A 20981-nucleotide genomic window follows, 5' to 3' on the forward strand; every position below is an offset into this window, starting at 1 on the left:
GGGGTGGTGGAGGTGCGCAGAGCATCCCTGTGCCCCTGGCACTGCAGGTCCTTACGCGTTCATAGTGCCCTGCGGGTGGGTGGTTTGGGGGCAGCCTGCGCTCGCCCGGCCCCTCGCTGCGCGGGGAGAGCCGCCCCGAGGAACCGCGGTACCTCCGAGCCCCAAGTTGGGGCTTCAAGAAAGGAGGCGGAATTAGCCAAACGAGATAATGAAGGTTGCTCATAATGGATTTTACTGTGGGGAAAATTAACCAGTTGCTAATAATTGTATGGTCTCTAGGCCAGACGGTCCCTTTGATAAGTTAACATGTACTCCCTTTATGCTCCTGGTAGGGGGTAAACAAATGCCTGAACAAATACAAATACACATAAACACGAATGTGGAGAATAGCAATATATGTCTTAGATCCAGATAATAAGTGTGGGTATTGTTATTTAGATGGCACATACTGGGACACTTATCTTTTAGTACACTCCATTTTCTAACTGAATGCAGTGCTAATCGTGGGATTGAAAGCTATTGTAATTGTGTACCCATCTAAATGCTGACAAGAATATACAATTACATTGTTTGGAATTGAGTTTAATGTTCTCTGAATTTTATTAGCATTTATATTTACTTATGCATTAAAATTCTACACAAAAAGAGGTCAGAACACAAGAGTTATAGACATAAATATCAGACCCATCCACACCCTCACTACATTTTTCCTGGAAATGCTGCACAAATATATTTTATTTTATTTTATTTTTAAAGGAAGTGATAGGATCTGAAATGAGCAAATAATGGGTTTCCATTCTAAGCAATGCCTTTTCTCCCTCTAGATTTTGCAATCTTTTAAAGCTTTTTTTCAAACCCAACTTTTTATTATTATTTATAATGTGCGTGTTACCGGAAAAATCTTTCCACAGTATGGTTACCACCACACGATGTTTAAACACACATTATAAAGTGGATGTAATTGTAAAGACTCAGAGGGATATAATTACATGTAGCAGATTTAGGAGCTAATTCTTTGCTTCTCTCTCTTTCTCTCACTCTCTCTCTCTCTTTACTCCGCATTTTATCAACATAATTATTTTTTGACTGCAGACTAACACCCAGAAACTGACAGGCATCCATTATAGGCAGCAACTTGTTCACCAAATTGAAAAACAATGAACTGCAGGTTTATATGTGCCCATTGTCATACAGAATTACCGGAGCTTTGTTCCACTAGAGGAAAAAGCCAATGGTTTTGAAACAGCAGGTGACAAAACACATTCTTTTTTTTTTTTCTTTTTTTTTTTCTCTTCCCTCCCCTCTTATCAGTTTGTTGATGAAGTCATTACGAACTGGGGCCCAGAATAGGGTTGGCCTTATTTTTAGCAGATAGACTTTTAATGAGTTCTATTGTGGAGACAGTCATGTTGATTTGCTTACATTTTTTTTCCCCCCCTTCACTCAGAAACTCCCAGTATTGAAAAGCTACTATCAAAGGACTGGAAAGACAAGCTTCTTGCCATGGGATCAGGGAACTTTGGAGAAATAAAAGGTAAACGCTGTTTCTGTGCTAAAGGAAATTGCGAATGAATATACAGATACCACTGGCTTTATGGAACTTTGTTTGTCTGCTCCTCTTCCCCTCCCCTTCAAACGTGGTAATTTGGGGTTTAAATGAAATGTATGCGCTCCCATCTGTGATAATATCAATCAGTGAAATGGTATATAAATCAGTGAAATGGTATATTGCCCTGAGTGAGCGAGCTTAATGTAAAGCTTTTGTTGCATATATCGTTCTGTGCTGTAAATGAACACATCCTCTGGATGTGGATTGCTGGGTTGGTGGAAAAAAATGTCAGTTCATGTGTCAAACATATGTAGTATTTGAGTATAGCAGAGCTCAGCTTCTGAAATCTGAGGGTGATCAGAATTCCTTGTTAATTTTTGGACAGATTTTGATGATGTAGATCTTTTTTGCTTTTTTTTTTTCCAACTTTTTTTTTTCTTTGCACGTAGGAAAAAATAAAAAGAGCAAAGTTTGTGTAATGATACCTCTAGGTACTGAAATTAGCCAGTGCAGATTTTAAAAGACAGCGTACAACATCTGTGCACTAAAGCATGTTCTTTTAAAGCCCTACTCCAGAAGGAAAATGACAAAATTTGACCACTCTCCAGCAGCAGTAGCTTCTGCTTTGCCAAGATATTTCCCCATTTTATATATGTGAGGTCATTTTAGGGAACCTGTAGTTGTTTGTTTTCATGTAATTTAATATTTTTTATAATTCCTCTGCAGTGCTTATGATGAGGAACTGACTCAAAATACACGTGTCAAAAATTACAAGTTTTCAGAGCAGCCATTATCACTCTGAAAAGAAACAGTGACTCTGATTCTTCTCCCATTTATATCAATGTACATCTGGAGTAGCAAAATCCAAGCCAATGTTGTTTTGGAAATGTGAAAGTCGAATGAGATTAAAATTAAACCCTTCTTTTATGTTTATAAACTGGATTTCATTCCTCTCCATTATTTTTGGTATGTTTGCTTACTAACGCTGTCCCTGATACAGAGATCCTCACTCAGGCAAGCTCCCACACCTCATGCCTGACAGGTTTAAGGACCTTCTGTGCAAGAGGTGGGTAGTATGCAGTAAAGCATGCAGCATGACATGCTCTCAGAGGTTATTGTATTGGTGCATGTGCAAAGATAGTGTTATTTTAATTATATGTGCCTTCTAGCTTGTCACCGATAAACCACTGACAGTAGTTTGCACTAGTCCACTGACTTACACAAGCAGGAAAGTATGCCACTGGCTTCCCCTGGCTTCTCCCTGGGAGGCTGTAATTCAAAAGTAGATGTTCATTGCATATGTAGAATAACTTTATAACAAAGTACAGTGCTCCAGTCCCCAATAGGCTGAGATACGATTATTGTTATAACAGAGGGCCAAACCTTGGGTTCTTTATTCCCTCTCCAATGTGTGTAAAGCAACAGGTCATAAAGAGGAAGGGCAGCCACTGGGCTTACCTGGCAGTTCTGGGGTTTAAAAGCCTATTGTTTTAAAACAACATCATCGTCTGCCATGCGCTGATGAGTCTTTAAGATGTTTCAGGCCCAAAGTACACAGGCGTCTTTCATACCCGCTTTTGGGTGTGTATTTCACGTTGTCTGGAGCCTCTTTAACTCTTGCTTCTCTGGAGCCTTTAGAAGGACTCGCAGTGATTCTCCTCTGCTTTTAGACTCGGTAAAGCTGCTCTGAAAAGTGCTGTGCGCTGAGGAGGCCGTCTGTTCCCAGTGCCTATGATCTTGTTCTGTGCAGGGCAATCTTTTTTCTCCCTTCCTCTCCTTCCCTTTCACAAAGCTAGACTTGAAAGCGGCAGCAGCCAGCTATATGCTAGCATGAGAGAAATTCAACAGTCCTTTCAGTCTTGCCCGGGGGGGAGGATGGGGAGCAACAGCACAGCCTCAAAGAAGAGTTTTCTTTGCTTTAATTTTTGTTTTTTAGCTTCATATTTTGAACACAAGTCGAGTTATTGTTCTGCAGCTCTGTTCAAAAGCCTCACATCTGAGGCTTTTTAGTGTGACTGTGGTTCTATGGTTGGGGGCATGGTTATTAGGTGTTTGGATCAGGTTTGGCAGTAAGCTGTGAAAACAGGCACTGGTTTATTTTTCCTACTGACTGCCGTGACAGTTGCAATTATTGTCCATTGTTCCTAGGTGGCTAGAAAGGAGGGAGGATACAATAGAGCGTTGCCCTCTGGGGGTAAATGAATTTGACTTACAGGTTCTTGGGGGGTCAGGCAGGCTGATTATTTAGTGCCCAGGAATGCGGTTTTCATGGCACCGCCAGCCATGAGCGGCCAACAAACAATGGCTCAGCTGTATTGCAGCTGTTTTTAGTGAGGCAACATGAAAGGTGTGCAAGTTGAGCTGCTTTGGACTCACGTACGCGTGTGCAGACACACATATATTATGCTAGAAAATGTTTTTGTCCTTCTATAGAAACACAGAGTTATTAAGTTTTCTAGTTGTGATTTTTTAATTCATTTCCCCTCTATATTTGGCCTGGCAGCTGCATTCCTCCCTCCCTTTCTCTATTAGTGATATTTGGAAACCCCACATAAGTAGTGTCTTATTATTAATACTCCCTGGAATGTGGACAGCACTAGAAGCTGTACTGCCCAACTGTCTTATGCACTGAGTAGTTTTTTCCATTGAACTGTTCAAAATTTCATTGTGTTTTTCATTAGATCTGGGGGAGTTTTAGTACGTCATGTGCTAAAGTCTCAGCACTAGGCTACATATTGTTAATGCCCAAGTCTGTGTTATTACCATTGAGTTTTATTCTCTGGGAGAGATTAAAAGAAAAGGAGATGAAGCGGAAGACTTTATTTTCTATTAGTGTGATTTCTTTTAAGTTAGAAAGCAGTAATATTTTATTAAAGCTAGGGGAGTTGGTGAATGGCTGGAAGTCACCAGACTGCCACGTTTTGTATTCAGTTGTTCCTCTTAGTTGCTTTGTTACCTTGAGCAGCTACTTTAAGCCCTTTCTTCGTCTGCACGCCTACAAAATGGGAGAACCATCTCTGAGAATTTGCAGAGATCCAGCTGCAAACTTCCAAGATCACAGTTAGAAGGATCTATATACATCCCATTACTAATGGAAAAGGAATTGTGTCATTTTATTCCAGGGCTTCACTGAAAGGTACTGCAAAGGGATATTCTTAAAACGGGGAAAAATCTAGAACCTTTCGTAGCCATAGAAGTTTTAACTCAAATGCCTCTTTTGGTTCTGTTTGTTTGTTTAGTCTGGGACTAAATAAATATTGCAAGTTTGGCACTAGAGATTTCTTAAATTCTGTTTTGAAATCCGTGGAGTTTTTGCACTGTTCAAAACAAGTCCCTCTATAGTAAAGCCCACAAAACATGCCATTAAATCGAAGTATTTGAAAGTAAAGCTGTAAAACTGTATATTGAATTGCTTAAAGCCTGTTCAAACTTACTTATATCCATCATATTCAAAAACAGGGCTCAGAAGGCCTCTGGATTATTCATGGATAATGCAGTTTATTGGATTCAGTGGAGCAGAGAGAACTTCAGGTCTCAAACCGATCATCTACGGGAAGGAAAATTATACCTCCTTTCTGCTGTCAGTGTAGCTGCCTGATAGCTGTGCATTGCAGGGTGAAAGTAGTTGCTGTCCTCCAAAGCAGCAGATGCAGAGCGTGTAGGGTGAATAGGAAAAGGTATAAAAATACAGTTCCATGCCCTTAAAGATCAGTGGCCATCCATACATATAGAAAAATACCATGAAGTTTCTGTATCCCTGGCGTTGAGCCTCCTCTGAGCAGACCTCAGGGAGTGGTGCTGGCCCCCAGGTGCATCATGAGGTGCACAGCTTTGCTAGCACTGATGTGAGTGAGGCAGCTTTAACCATGATGAGAACTCTTTTTGAAACTTCCCCCATGTGCACAAAGCCTTTCTGCTAATCTTGTCCATCTCTCGTTTATTGAGAGTTGTCAAGAAATAATAATGCATATTTTGTATGTTCTCCATTTAGCTAATTTTGAATGGGTGTGTGGAACAAAAGGCTAAACAGACTTTTGTTTCCAGTCTTTCTGAGTTGGTTTTCTGTTGAAGGGAACACATTGTTAACAGTGATTGCGCCTGAATCTCTCAAAAAGACTGGGCAAGCCTGAACCTGATACTTTTCTGTTGTTGTTTGAAAACGTTTTTCTATTGTGCAGGTTAGTTCGTAAACAACTCAGGTGAAGTGTTTTCTGCACTCCCTGTGAAAGGGATTGTCATTAGGTTAAAATCAGCTCTTAGCTGTATCCACTTAAATCTAGGTGACTCCAAAGACTGTACTGGAGTAACCACAGATTTATGAGTGTAATTGAAAGCAAGATTAGCCTAGCAATCCTAATCTTTAATTCACGATAACACAGACATTTGTTTTGTGCAAGAAACTGGGTTCCAAGTTACGTGAATATCAGTGCAGGTATTATATCAGGCTGTGTTTGATATGTGATAGAGCTGTGTTTGCTGGAGACTCTGATTTTGCTTATGTGTTGGGAAGATGGGGCATGAGAGAGTACGCAGTGAACGGTTTTAGGACTGCCAATAATGGATAAAGAGAAATAATCCATTCAGCGATACTATAGCTCATCAGAGCCCATGAATTAAAGACATATGTTATGTAGATTCAATGTATGGATTAAAACGGATAATCTGGTAGGTGACACACAGAATCTTGAGATAAGTGGGCTATGCAGATTCGGGATATGGATTGTGACGGATAATTCCATTTAAGTAATGCTGGACAAGTTGAAGACAAGTAAGCTTCGGGTAGTGCTCAGGTTATGTGCAGTAATCCAGTGAGTGACACTTTGGATCGCATAATCTGTAAACTGAAGACAAGGGAGCTGGGGATTCTGCATTTAGATGTGGACAGGAGGAAGGAGGGGGGAAGGGGAGAAAGATTATTCATGGGGAATACACTGGGTTTAAACCTCTGACTAATACAGCGCAGATCCCCAGGAGATGTGTGAAAGCTGCACACTTTCTTAGGAGCTGTGTGAATTTTGCATTTGCAAATTAATTGTAGAAAAATGTTTGCAAACTTGTGTCAGATGTGGATGTTTTGCCTTATTTTTTGTGGATAGTATTGTATTTGGAGTGGGGAGAGAAGGAGGGTGAGAGAGTCATAAGTGGAGGAGGTAAGATGTGTCGGGTTGTTGGCTTTTAACTGGGATAAATTCAGTATTTATTGCAACCTACTTAACATCTTCTTCTCTGTGTATATTTTTTTTTCATGTTTTAGTAGTAGCAATTTGCTAACATTGAGCTTTAGTCCTCTGTTAATATTTCAAAAGTGCTGGGCTGGGGGGCAACCTGCCCAGTGGCACACAGGGAATCCTAAGTTTTGAGAGGAAATTTGGCAGCTGCCAAGAGAGTGGAGGTTGATCACAAGGCAATATGATACTCTCAAGCTGTAGAGAAGTAGCCAGTGCCAACTGAGCCACACCAACGCAGAACTGCTTTCAGGCCAAATCCAAGCCTGAGATGGAGACTTTGACTGGATGGAGCTGCTCCTATTTCACCCTAGAACCAGGAGGTCAGTTGACAGTAGTATCTGTGGTAGGAGGGTTAGAGGAATCTTTTTTTAAAGCATATAAAATGCAAAAAAAGGTGAATTTGTGGCAAAGCAGCAAATTGAGGCATGTTCCGGATTTATATTTTTGTATATAAAGGTACTTAATTTGATCAGAAAAAAATCAGGTTCTGATTAAGTCAAATGCAACTTTTAAGAAGTGAATATTAATAGAGAAAATACAATAAAAATTGAACTAATCGAAGTAGCCAATGACTTTATTTTCTTTGAACATATGGAGGCCAAACCACTTTATTTGAAAGTAGTTCAGAGGGTTGGATGACAAAAGGGACCTAAAGCAGTGCTTCTTTGTACTAAAATTACTTAAAAGATGTGCTGATAGAGATGAATGTTGCTGAGCTACAACTACCAGTTTGTCAAAGCAATACAAATATACATACACACACATATTTTTTACTGTTTTTCCTGCTGCTGCATAAAATTCCAGCAGCAAATGCTATTTCTCTAGCCTAGTTCTGGCTTGTTGTCTAGACAGTAAAACAATGAATAACCTCTGAGAAATAGTCTCAATACAAATGTTGTCTATTCCTTTTGTAACCTTGACAATAAGTTGCTAACCTGGTTGAATACCAAGCTTTGTTTGCAGTCTGCTGTACCAAAACTTTCTTCTGACAGCAAATAAAGAATACTCAGTGACAGCTTCTTTCCAGCATTGTGAAACAGTAATGTGCTGGTCTGTTATGGAGCAGACAGCTGAGCTTTTTGTCCCCACAGAATATTAGTTCTTGAGGCTGGTAATGGCAAAAGATGGTAATTGTTCATAATTTGTTTTTATTCATGCTGCAGTCTTCCACTCAAACCTGAAAGATTAAGACTGTCTGTCTGCTGAAATAACTTCCTTCTCTCTCGCTGTTCTAAAAAGGATTTTTATTTGTCAGGCAGAGAAGATTCATTACATCAATAGGTACAGACTAATCAGTTTGAATTCTGCGCTTTTCCTTTCCTTGTTTCTCTTTCTGGTGGCTGTGGCTTGCTGAGTGAAAAGCAGTCAGAAAGTTTTCTTTTATTATGCTGACTTCCCATATCAATCAGATGAAGTAATTTAATTTAGCAAGGTGGGTAGTTGTAAGTGATGGCAGTCATTGTGTAGCAAAATTGGCTTAAATACTTAATGAAAAATGCCAGTTTTCAGATGTTTATGTCCTGACAGCTGCAGGATTTACTGGCCTGAAAAGCTATGTGCCAGTCCATAATAAAACACTCTCTGAAGTATTGATTAGGGAAGCATCAAGGGAGTTTGCACACGTGCACGAGCACAGACCCACGTCCACCCACCGACACATACCAGCAAGTACATAATTTAAAGTATTTGGTCAGAAACATTTGACATTTCTGTTCAAAGACAGAGGAAAGAAGAGCTGAAATTCTGAACTTACCTCAGGCAGTTAGATCTGTTTATCAGACTATGTTTCCTGAAGGCACGTAACATCAGCTCCCATTGCCTCACATATACGACTTCAGGTGATGTCAGCTCCACGGCTGTCTGTGCAGCGAGGGGGGAATACTCCTCTTGAAATTTATGTTAAAAATAGCTTTTTTTCATGACAAAAATTAGTTTGCTTTAAAGCAGAAGACGACTAGGCGGCCTGTTTTACTTCCCTGGTTTCCTTAGTGAGCCGAGTAATGTTGGATTTGGATTTCTAATGTAGCAAGGTTAAAACTGAGGCGAGGAGTGGGGGAAAAAAAGAGTTGACAATGGGATGAGAATGATACTCTGAAGAAAAGATGCTGGAAGAAAATCCTCAAGTAAAGATACTTATTTTACAGGCTGCTGGTATTTTTATTTATTCTTTGTATGTAATACAGTTAGTGCTGGTAGGAGTTTAATTCTTCTGAGGACAGCTTAGTTAATAGGCTGTGCAGTTTGAAAAACATCTTTCTCTGCTCTCCTTCATTTTTGTATCAAAACTGTAATGTTCCCTAGCTTAAAAATCTTACTGAAAAAACACACCACTGCAGGAAATACTTGGAAGTGACTCAGTTTTTAGCTCATGTATGGGTTGTAGCTAAGTCCTTGTTGCACTGTTGTTACATCAGAGTAAAGTTACACAGAAACTGTTGTGGCATGGTTCTGTTGCTTGGTTAGTTGGATGATGTCAATAATTGGTTCATTCATAAGGGTCCCTTTGGCTGGAACCCTACCTGGTATCCAACTGGGTCAAGCACAGACTTCATTACCTATTTAGCATGTATTCCTCTTAAAGTCAGTGGGGAAATTCTTGGCCTTGCTGAAATAATTCTGCTGGTGACTTCAGCGAGGCCAGCAATAAAACCTCCTACACCACATAAAGTTAAGAATGACTTTAGGCAAGTTGCTAAAAACTACATGCCTCAGTTTCCTCTTACAGAAAGTAATGCATACTATTACCTTTCTACCTGCAGACAGTGTTTAAGAAGATCAATTAACTACTGCTTTGAAATTAAAATATGCTCTATACTGCATGCTCTAATTATTATTATGCATCTTAACATTATTTGAATACAGAGTACTTCAAAATATTCTTATCTCCATTTAATATTGGGGTTCTTTTCCCCCCTACAAAGCTTTGTAGATACAGGAGGATTTTTTTTTCTTTTGTAACCGTAGTTAATGATATGAACATAATACAATATTATTGTGTCTTCCAGGCTTTGTACTCTCACATTGTTTTCTTTGATTTTTCTTTGAAAGACAGATGCTGACAGTTCAAACGCTATTTACGTAATTACTTCGATAGGAAACTGACTTGGTGGATAAATTTCCCTGTCTGTGGGTGTGTGTGAGTGTGCACCATTCCCAGCAGTTTCATGCAGACGTGTCAGAGGGATTGGGGAGAGCCTTGCGCGGCTCTGCCCTTGCAGAACGCGCCGGGTGCGAGAGGATCTGTAGGCTGGCTGCGAGCAAACGCTCTCATTGCCTGAGCATTTGCAGCAAAAGCTTAAAATGTCTGTTAAAGAAAATATTGGCTTTCCTAATTTCTCATTTACATTCTCATTCTGTCTAATAAATTATAATAAAGTATTTACTGTTTTGATCGCAAAAGCGGTTTCTCTGCCTTTTTTTTTTTGCTTTGGTTCTGTTTTGGGTGGATATGCCAAGGTTTCTCCTGTTCGTTTTCTCACTTTAAGTGTGTCATTTGGTCATATTGGTGTCTTCATTCTAATGTTTATTAAAATGTTACTGTCACTGCCAGTCTGAGACTGTGAATCAGAACTAAGAATGTGTAATAGTTTATTTCACATTTGAGTAAATTTCTTTTACTACTTAAACACTATTATGGATAGTGTTGATCTGAGATGAAGTTTAGGTTTGGCGATACAGAATGCCACTAATTTGAGTCTTCTTTTATTGCCATCTGCTGTGGCTGTTGCATCCACAAACATGCTTTTTTTTCCTTCCTGAATCTCTTTTCGTGGTTACAGAGAAGAAGCTGACACATCTGGAAAGCGTCTCTTCCTGGGCCTTTCAGTGTATCAACCTGGAGAGTGTACTTTGGTGCTCCTTTGCCTAAGTTGTTTTGATCAGTTGTGAAAAATCCACGTTTTGCCATTGCAGTGATAGAGCACAGAGAGAACAGTATGAGTACCTACAGCAGTCTCCTGAAAGGCAGGTGGCCTGGTGGTTAAAAGCTTTGTTAAACATAAAATCTACAGTATCTATTTGTTGTGGATCTGACAGTAATTAAGAGTAATTTTTGAGGCAGTCATTGATGTAAGCCACTCTCCTCTTACTCCTCACTCAATACCTGTGTGAAGTGGTCTATAGCTAGCTGTCAAGTTGTACACTGCAGTAATGGACCCTTGAGGGTTTTTTCTCCCAGCCATGCTGCAAGGCTGAGTGAAAACACTCCAACTGTATGCATAGCACATGTAAAGTACAGGACAACTCCAGAACCTTTCCCAACTCTGTGCTGCTTGGAGCAGCTCTCAGTGAGTTTAGTAATGATGTGACTGAAGGTCCCTGCTGTGGATGGGGGTTCACACTGCCTCCCAAGTTCTAGCAGTCTTAGCAGCCATGAGGATAGTTCATTAATTCCGAAGTAGCATAATTTAAGCAACTTTAAGTGTAGTTACTTAAAATACTGGCATGTTTTGCCTTGTAAGCTACAGAATTCTTAAAATGGAAATCCCTTAGCTGCCAAGACACTTCACAGGATGATACAGGTTTAGATCTCATGCAGGTTAACAGAGAGCAAATAGTGAGGATAGGACAGAAGTCCACTGTCCTTGCTTACCCACATTCTGCAGCATCTAGAAAAGGATATAAAATGGCAACTGGAGCTCTTAACTCTGCAGTGCATTTTAATCAGGGAAATTTCCTGTCAATGATTGTATTTACGTAGTGATCCCACTGTTGCCCCTTACCTCACCTTTAAATAAATAAAACTCAGCATCCTTTGGCCTTCATATGTTATGCAAACGAAGTAATTTATGATTGGCAGTTGCAGCTGTGGAATGGCAGTTTTGTTGGCTGTTTCCATGAAAGTAATTCTAGTAAAGGTGTGCTAGGTAATAAGGGTAGCATAAAAATATCTTAAACTAAATGCAAGTACTTTACATTATTAGCAAAACCAGTCTGATTCAAGTACTTCTTTCTCATTTTCACACTTTTATAAGCCACCAGTTGTCTGCAAGAAATCTCAAAACTGTCTGTGATTCATTGTCAGTGGGGCTTATATAGATGTGTGGGTAAGGCAAGGGGAAATCTACCCCAAAACTCACTATTTCCCAGTAGACCTACACATCTGATCTCTCTTGCCTCTGGTTTTGTGCAGGTCACTTGGGAGTATAGCTATCCAAGTACTTATTTTGCAAGGAATTATTGCCTTAAAGAATTGAAATGATCATTAAGTACTATTCCAGTTGCTGGAAGGATGGCTTAGTCACATGAAAATAAAGTACCTACTAAGCCATGTTTTCCAGAAAGTATTCTCCAACAGAGATTTTTTTAAAAAGTTGATGCTGATAAATTTGCCCTTTTGGTTTATTAGCAAACTGAAATTGCTCGAGAAATATAATGGAAGAAGTCTGCCTTTTGTCAAACTACTTCTAGTCCAGTTTTATAAACTAAAGGAATGATGCATTGTACTTAGTAAGCTAGTACATAAAGCACCCCCTTGGGGCATCTCAAATTTTCTGTAAAACTGAGTAATAGTGAAGAGACTGAGTTTGGTGGGTTTGTCCCCAGCTGCACAGCTGTGGTGTGCCTGCGACTTCAGCGTCTGCACCGGCACTTCAGTGCACTGGCTGCTTGCTCCTAGTTCATAGGACCATAGTTTGGGTTGGAAGGAACCTTCAAAGGTCATCTAGTTCAATGCCCCTACTGTGTGCAGGGACACCTTCCACTAGACCAGATTGTTTGAATCCCTGTCCAACCTGACCTTGAACACTTCCAGGGGTGGGGCATCCACCACCTCTCCAGGCAACTTGTGCCAGTGTTTCACCACCCTCACTGTAAAAAAACTCCTTCCTTATATCTGATCTGAACTGACCCTCTTTTAATTTGAAACCACTGCCCCTTGTCCTATCACAACAGGCCCTGCTAAAAGATTTGTCCCCATCTTTCTTGTCTTGTCCTTCCTTATATCTGATCTGAACTGACCCTCTTTTAATTTGAAACCACTGCCCCTTGTCCTATCACAACAGGCCCTGCTAAAAGATTTGTCCCCATCTTTCTTGTAAGCCCCCTTTAGGTACTGGAAGGCTGCTATAAGGTGTCCCTGGAGCTTTCTTCAGGCTGAACAACTCCAACTCTCTCAGCCTTTCCTCATAAGAGAGGTGCTCCAGCCCTCTGATCATCTTCTTGGCCTTGTCTGGACCTGCTCCAAGAGATCTGGGTCTTTCCTGTGCTGAGGACCCCAGGGCTGGATGCAGCACTTCATCCAGACTTGCTTGATTCTTGTGGTTCAAATACATCTGCACTTTTTCTGTGGAAGAAGCTTCTTGCTGCTCTGTGGGTCAGTGAGATTAAAGAAGCAGCACAGTAGGTGGATGACCCTGTGGCTTTGTGGTGTTCAGTGTCATGGTCAGGGCGGTGGCACATGGAGTGTTCTGTGCCTGAGCTTTGACGCACAGGGCTGGATATCACCATGGCTTTCTCTGCTGCTGTTGGTAACTGGCTCTGTGACCCCTCTGTCTGTCAGTTTACACATATGGAAACATTTTTCCACCTTTCAGAGGTGTGGTGGGGATTAATTTAACTTTACAAAGTGCTTTTTGATTCCCAACTGAAAGCTACTGTAGGAGCTCAAAATACACTGATGAACCACTACTGGCTGAAGACCTTTGATGTGTGTCAGTGTATTTGTCCAACAGTTTATTTGACAGTGATTTCTTTTTGCTTACCCTTACTTGAGAACTGAGCCAATCTTGTGTATTCCTTCTCTGTCTAAGTCCTTCTTCCCCCCTCTCTCTCTGATGCACACATCCATCCCTCAGTAAAAGTTTGGAATAAATAAAACCCATTCAGTTTTCAGATGTTTCAGTTATACTGGCAGTATCAGTCTCCATTAGAGGGGCATCACAGTAAACCCACACACTAGCCATGGACACAACAAGGTGAGGGCTGCCTTCTAGAATAATTGGAAACACTGCACCTTTTTTCCCAGGGCAAAACAAATAAAGAATGGAAGAGTGGCAACAGAAATTTCTGATTACTTCCATGGCCAAGTGGCAAATGCATTACTTGTAGCAGTTCTCTGTCTCCAATGTTGGAAATCGTAAGTTAGAAGTGTTTTCTTCAGCAGTGTTTGTGTTTTAGCACTGGCTTCCATTCTTGCTCACAGCTTTTAACAGAACAGGTTTAAAGTCCTATGGTTTCTGTTTCAGTGTGTTTCTCAAGTTTCCAGCTTGTACCACAGGTTTTTTTTAGAGACCATATCTGAGAATATTCTGATGTAGTTCTTTGTTATATGCTGAGAATATTTTCACAGATATCTCTAGCATCTTAATAAAAAAAATAATTGCTACATTTCCCTTATATGTAGATGTTGATTCTTTGTGGTTTCCCACTTGTGTATGGCTGTCCACAAATACATTTAAGGGTTGTATTTAAGACTTGGCTAATGTAGCAAATGGGATGTTGCTTGGGAGCACAGGGCTGAATTAAGTGCAAGTAAATTAAGCTAACTATCAAGCAAAGGGCCCTCCCAGTGCCACCTCTAAGGCTGTGGTACAGTCTTCCAAAGCAAGCAGTAGATGATTCACCATTTCAGACATTTCAATCCAATCTAGAAAGCTGTAGTAAATATATTGTAGGGAACATTCCTGCACTGGCAGGGGGGTAGACTAAATGAGCTATTACCAGTAGCTCTTTTCCATGTCTGACTGATAGTTGGCTAGGAACATGTTTGGTATAGTAGCCAATTTCTTTTTTCTTTTTTTTTTTTTTCACTTGGAGAGCACTGGTGACATTGGCAGAAGAACACTTCCTGTGTTTCAGCAAGGTTTGTATGGCAGGGTTGTCCGAAAAGCAGGCTATTTTCAGAGGAGGCATAGACACTGATAGCCTTACTCCTTTCCTAAAGGTTTTAGAAGAAAGGATTTCATAGGACCTGACTCATGTGAGAGGGTGTGGTGGTATTGGGGATATCTGTGGATTAGCTGCTACACATATTTTCAGGTCTTTTAAACTCAAAGTCAAGCAATCCTGCATGTATTAATAGTGCCATTTTATTGTTATAGTGTATGATTCAGAGCTTTTGATTTTTCCTGGAATTTTTTCTTCCCATTCCTTATAACCACTGTCCTTCTGGGTAGGAGGAGAATTTTTAGAGAATGGTTATGAAAGTGAGGCAGTGAGTTCCTCTGTTTGTGTCTGCTGAACTCTCCTATAAAAAAAGCATCTAATGACAGTGCAAGTGAGAGCGATGGTGAGTTGAGTTTAACTCAGGTTTTCTGATACGTTTATACAAGACTTTTTCCTTTGAAAATACACATCAGTGGCAGCAACAGTGATAGTAGTTACTGTCAATTTCAATACCATATCATTTCATCCTAACCAGGGCAGCTGTAGATGCCATTACAGGTAACATCCTGACAGCTGTTGTGTGCTGTCCTGGTAGCAGTGAGAAGGCTGTGGGCAGCTAGAGAGGTACCCAGGACACTTCTCTCCTTCCTTTTGGTTATAGAGGGATGTTAATACACACCTTAAATCAATGCTTTGGCACCTACAGAAATTGTATCTTTATCATAAATTTCTCACAAAAATATAATTGTCATTCAAAACTGGAAGTGTTGGGTTTGATCCACAGGAAATGTAAATGGTGTTTAAAACTTGAAAATCTTTCAAAACAGGCAGTATTTTTTCCCCGGATTAATCTGATAAAAAGGCAATGGCAAGTAGATAAAAGGGCAAGGGAACATTGAAGGGGGACACCAGCTAAAAGCTTGTGTTCAGAATTATCCTCCATGGCTCATTTTCCTGTAGAGGAGCAGGTCTTAGTATGTAGTACTTTGCAATATGCTGCTGCTCTTTGGTTCTGCTCAAACTTTGCTTACAGTAAAGCTGCAAAATAAAATCCTGGCTAGCTCTAAATTTCCTCTCTTCTCTTTACCCCTTTTTTTTTCTTCTCCCACCATATGATGCCCAGGGACTCCAGAAAGCCTTGCTGAGAAAGAAAGGCAGCTCATGGGTATGATCAATCAGCTGACCAGTTTGCGAGAACAGCTGCTAGCAGCTCATGATGAACAGAAGAAGCTGGCTGCATCACAGATCGAGAAACAACGCCAGCAAATGGAGCTGGCTAAGCAGCAACAGGAACAGGTGAGTGATTATTATAGTGGCTTTCAGCTTAAATCGTTTTCTAGGACGACTTTCCAGTAGTTTATCTTTTAGAGTTCATACACTAAAATTCGCTTGACACCTACATTTGTTTTTTCCAATTGTTTTGCTAGGTGAAAAAGTTTGAAGAAAAAACATACTGGAAGAGTGGCTTGATTTGCAATATATAAAATGATGCTCTTTGTCTTGTAAAGATACACCTTCCATTTTGGAGGTATTCTCTCCTAATAGTGGATTTTTTTTTTAAACTAAGTGTAAATAAGCAGGCAAATTCAGCCCCCCTGAATAATCTTTCAATGCTACTTGAATTCAGTAATTCTGAATAGGTATAAAAGGAGCAAAATGCAGCACTTGCATTGTAATGTGAGAAATTAAAAGGTTGGTTTTTCCAATTGTGGAAAAAATGCAGAGAAGAATATGAAGTCAGTGAACAAGTGTGACTTTTTTTCTGTTACACTTGAGAGGCTTGATTTCAGCTCTTGCAAATATGCCCTTCACTGAAAATACAAATGTTTTCACATGTGAACATGTTTATATCATAGAATCGCAGCTATGTGAATTCTATAAAATTCACAAAATTCTTGGAAATCTGTCATTGTTGTCATACCTCAGTGTTGGTGTTGTCCCAAGCAAGTCTTAAGATTCTAAACCTCTGCTGATGCCTTCAGACATTTAGGCCTGGTTTTCCCTATTTTTGATTATTTAAAAACTTTATCTTAAGCAATGTTAATTTGGGGCCCCGTCCTGAAATCCCACATAGAGAGAACAGAAGTGACCTACCTATTAAGCTAGAAAATTTGTATCATGCTGTTCTTTATATGGTGAAGGCGTGAAGGTGGAATTGGCAAGATCCATTCACGAGGAGACATCCTGTATGAGCTGTTTCCTCTGCCCTAACTTTTTAAGTCACTACAGCTACAGGATGGCAGAATCATCTGAAAGTGAAAAAGAAAACTGAGAGAATGGAAAAATGCAGTAAGAATTCCTTCAGGATTATTATTAGGATAACTAGGATTTCTTTTAATTGCTCATATTTCTGCATTACATAGAAAGTAAAATAGCCCAACTTTGAAAAAATATATTGATAAAAATTATTTCAGTTGCTTTGAAAGGCTCCAGCAAGAAAACATTTATTTAATCTTTTAGATGTGGAGTTAACTATGAGCGAGTGTTTCTTATGCTAATAGTCTAATAATAGAAGTAAAAGAAAATACCTAAGGGGAAGAATGCACAAAATTCCTCCCAGTAAGTATGTATAAGTTCCCATCTGACCCTGAGATTGTGTACACATACCACAGTGGAAGAGCAATGCTCTTTCTGATGTTTGTACTGCTGTGCTCACTGTTCATGAGAGCAGAGCTTTTGTGATGACTCAAATGAAAGTTTTTCAAATTTGCATTTTAAGTTTGAGGTATATAATGGTTTATCTCAATTCAGCCTCTCAGAACTCTTAATTTGGTTTTGTTAGTGTCTGTGTTTTTTCCTTCACTGTGTGTAAAATGTGTCTACAGTAGGATTCCAAATCATTTCGCCAGTGGAGAGGGAAGATGGAAGTCCTTATGGAAAATGCCCATGGCTTTCAGAGGAGACTTAGGATGATTCCATCAACTTCCATAAACCAGATGCAGTGTTGAGCTGTGTAGCCTTGCACTGCCCCTTTAGTTCCTTGCAGCTGATACACATATCGAAGTCAGTGATTTTCCCAGACTCACTTCCAGTCTTGTTGTGCCTGTTTCTGCATCAAAAAAAAATGCATGCACTAATACCTTCCTCCAAGGTGTCAGATTTCCATTTTTTTTTGAGTTTTTGAACAGGTGGTGCCAAGCATAAGGAGAGTGTTACTGGCCATCCTACCTTTCTTTTTGGTTTTTCTGCCTTCCTCTACTATTTTCCAGTTTCTCTGCCAGTATTGTTCCTCCTCCTGGGGAATTTCAGCAGTGCCATTTCAGACAGATTTTTTCATCAGTCCTTCTCTTGATACTCAGCACAACATTTTCCATAAGATTCCCTTTCACACTTGGGTTGGCTATGAATTGCTCCTGAACATGTGCCCCTTATTTCAGCGGCAGTCCAGGCTGCTGCCACCCACACTCGAAGGTTTCTTATCTTAATAAAGAGGTTTAAAGAACCAAGCAGAGTGGAAGTTTGGTATGTACCCACTCCAGGAATGTTGATATATCTCTGATGTTTCTTCTGTGCAATTTATCCACAGATTGCAAGACAACAGCAGCAGCTCCTGCAGCAGCAACACAAAATTAACCTTCTTCAGCAACAGATCCAGGTCAGAGATGCGTCTCCTCCCATGCCCCTGTTACCTCTCTTTTCTCCTTTTCATTTCCCCACACTTCCCCTCAGCCATTATTGCCATAGTTTCTGTAAGAATCTCTGCAGATGGCTTACATCTTGGTTTTGGAAACACATGAGGATTTTAGTTGTCATTAAGAAAAATAAGGTCAGTTTCTGGAAGGCCTTGTATGATTAGCACAGTTCCTATAGGATCAGGAAGCAGATGTGAGAGAAGCTGGTCATGCAAGCAGGGGTTTGCAGGACTCCTTCATCAGGAGTGCCAAAAGTGTTGCCAGAAAAAGATGGTTTGGAATTGCTGTCCTACAACTCTGGTTTTGAGGTTTTGCTGGAGCAGTTCTCTTCAGGGATTGATAATCAAGTGTATCTCCTCCCCTCTGCCCCAGGTGTTGGAAGTCTGGTAATATTCAACATTTTGTGTGAAGTATTGTCTGAATGAGAAACTGGTCGAAAGGTTGTTAGGTTCAGGAGAGCAACTGTGTAGGTTTTAGGTATCTACAGGTTTATTCCCAGTAGTGGAAAAAGTTGTTAACCCATAATAACCAGTAAACTTTATTTAACCTCATTCTTCCTTAATGTATTCAGAAGTTTCTTTTCATGCCACTGACTGTATTTCCTTACTTTTCTGCCACATGCATATATGCATGTCCCTGTTTTGGGAACAATACAAATCAGTTTGCCTGTGAAGGTTTTCGCAGAAAAACAGAGGAGTTCAACATCTTACACATGTCTAGGATCATGGTAAAATCACTGGCTGTTTATGCAATTATGTATAGAGCATTGCAAGTCACTGTGGAAGTGGATACTATGTTCTGTTTGTTCAGTAACAACAGAAGTTTCCTTCAAAGGTTCTCTTTAGTATTTCAGAATTAGTTGCCTAAAATTATTGACCATTATTGACTGTAACTTGTCTAAGAAAACTTAATTCCAGCAAAATCAGAGGAGTTGTGTGGCTTCACACTAGCAGAAAAAGTGACTGCATCACTACATAGGATATTCTGTCAGTATCAGGAGTTGTGTAGCTACAAAAAACTTCTGGGGAAGGTCCACCCCTCTGTTTTGTAGGCAACTTTTATACAAGATGTGCTTTGCTGAAAATAATTTTCAGAATGGTAAGGCCTGGTTTGGCCTTGACCTGTGCACTTTTCTTTCCCTTCTTTAATTTGTGTGTGGGAGGGTTTTTTATTTATTGCTGCATCTTTAGTAAGACTTTAAAAGAAAAACAATATTAGAACCTCTACAATAGCAAGGAAAATATTTACATTTTTAGCATTTAGCTATGGCAGTGAGAGAGCAAGTTGTTTTATAAGCAGTGAATAAAAATAAATTGGAGTAACATAATTTGACCCCAGCCCTTTTAAGTTTTAAGGCCTTGTAGATAAGAATGAAGTATGTCGTTTTTAGGGTAGTGGAGAACACTGATTATTGATAATGAGATATAGAGCCTTTCATCTCTTGATCCCTGGTCCAAGTTTGACCTAAGCCAGTAGTAAATGAAAGTCAGCTAGCTACCATCTGATACAAGCTGCAAGCCTAAGAAATGATTTGGAGGTCTGTCTCAAGGGATTTGGGATGAAATATTGTCCCTGCTGAGGTCAGAATTTCACCTCTAGGATCCACTTCACACAAACCCCATCAGATTTGGGGCACCCTCCTTTGGGATGGTCAGACGATAAAGGTCAAGAATTGAACAGGCAGAGAGACAATATGTCCTCTGCTTCCCACAGAGAAGATCTGTTTGTATTGAAATTTTGATTATACTGTGCAGGCAGTCTGGACAGTTCTGTGCCTGTATGGTCCTTAAGTCTCAGGACCCCCAGTTGCAGTCCAGTAACTGTGAAGTTACTGATAGGAAAGAACATTTAGAAATAGAAAAATCCTTATCGATAGTGAATACAAAGCAAAACGTTTCTCCTCAATTAGCTGACGGTTAGAGAAGAAACAATTCTTGATGCAATCTTCCTTTGTATATAAATGAAGAAAATGAAGTCACCCTAACATGCCCATGTTTAAAATGGTCAGTGAGTTTACAATCAGGTTATGGTAGGTAGAACAAAATTGTGACATGAATGTAGCAGTGAGTTCAGCTTTTCTGACCTTCCCCTAATTAATCTTAACAGGCTTCTGTCACATTGGCCTGAGGTTTTTAAATAGCACTAGATTTATTGACAGGGAAATATTCCTACAAAGTCTGGATAACTATTTGACTTATGTGCAATTGAATGATTAGGCTGCAGTTACGAACACAACCTGTTTATGACAAAGGAATCTTTTTACTTGAGCCAGTTTTTTCTAAGCTGGTAAGAGGTGCCATAATTCTAGATAAATTATTACATAGAAAAAAAGCACTATTGAAATATTGTATTGAAAACATAATACCCTAAGGTTAAAAAAAAAAGGCACAACCTGACTGACCCCATGATTTATGAGTCCTTTCTCTAAGTGTGCTAACTTGGAAACAGTTCCCTCTCTCCTTACCCCATGACACAATCACTGATACACACACAACGCTTAACCAGGGAGAGATTGCGACGTCTCTCTCCTCCTTAGAGGACTGCAAGTACTGGGTGTAACTACAGCTCAGTTAAACTAGTTGCTTCTCCGATGCTGAAGAAAGATGTTTTAGTTACTGGAGCTTAGGCAAGAGTACCTGGCACATGAATCTCTAACTGGCATTTTGTCTTTTCCAAGTCCATCTCTTCTGAATTAACTGGAAGGAGGTGTCACTAACACAGAAGACAAACAGTTTGTCTTCGTACAGA

The 20981-nt window shown here is 39.9% G+C and overlaps 1 protein-coding gene across 1 annotated transcript in view; it reads left to right on the top strand.

Moving 5' to 3' along the window:
- Window positions 1–1447: 1447 nt before the first annotated feature.
- LOC103799813 (transcription factor SOX-5-like) overlaps window positions 1448–20981 on the top strand; it is a gene marked incomplete at both ends in the record, with an annotated part of 132415 nt that continues 112881 nt past the window's right edge. The window contains 3 exons of the mRNA XM_009072163.1: window positions 1448–1534; window positions 15725–15897; window positions 18128–18220. Of these exons, the coding sequence (XP_009070411.1) occupies window positions 1448–1534; window positions 15725–15897; window positions 18128–18220 (353 nt within the window). The remainder of the gene's footprint in view (window positions 1535–15724; window positions 15898–18127; window positions 18221–20981) is intronic.

The sequence above is a fragment of the Acanthisitta chloris genome, unplaced genomic scaffold, assembly GCF_000695815.1.
Source record: "Acanthisitta chloris isolate BGI_N310 unplaced genomic scaffold, ASM69581v1 scaffold9163, whole genome shotgun sequence".
NCBI classification, from domain to species: Eukaryota; Metazoa; Chordata; class Aves; order Passeriformes; family Acanthisittidae; genus Acanthisitta; species Acanthisitta chloris.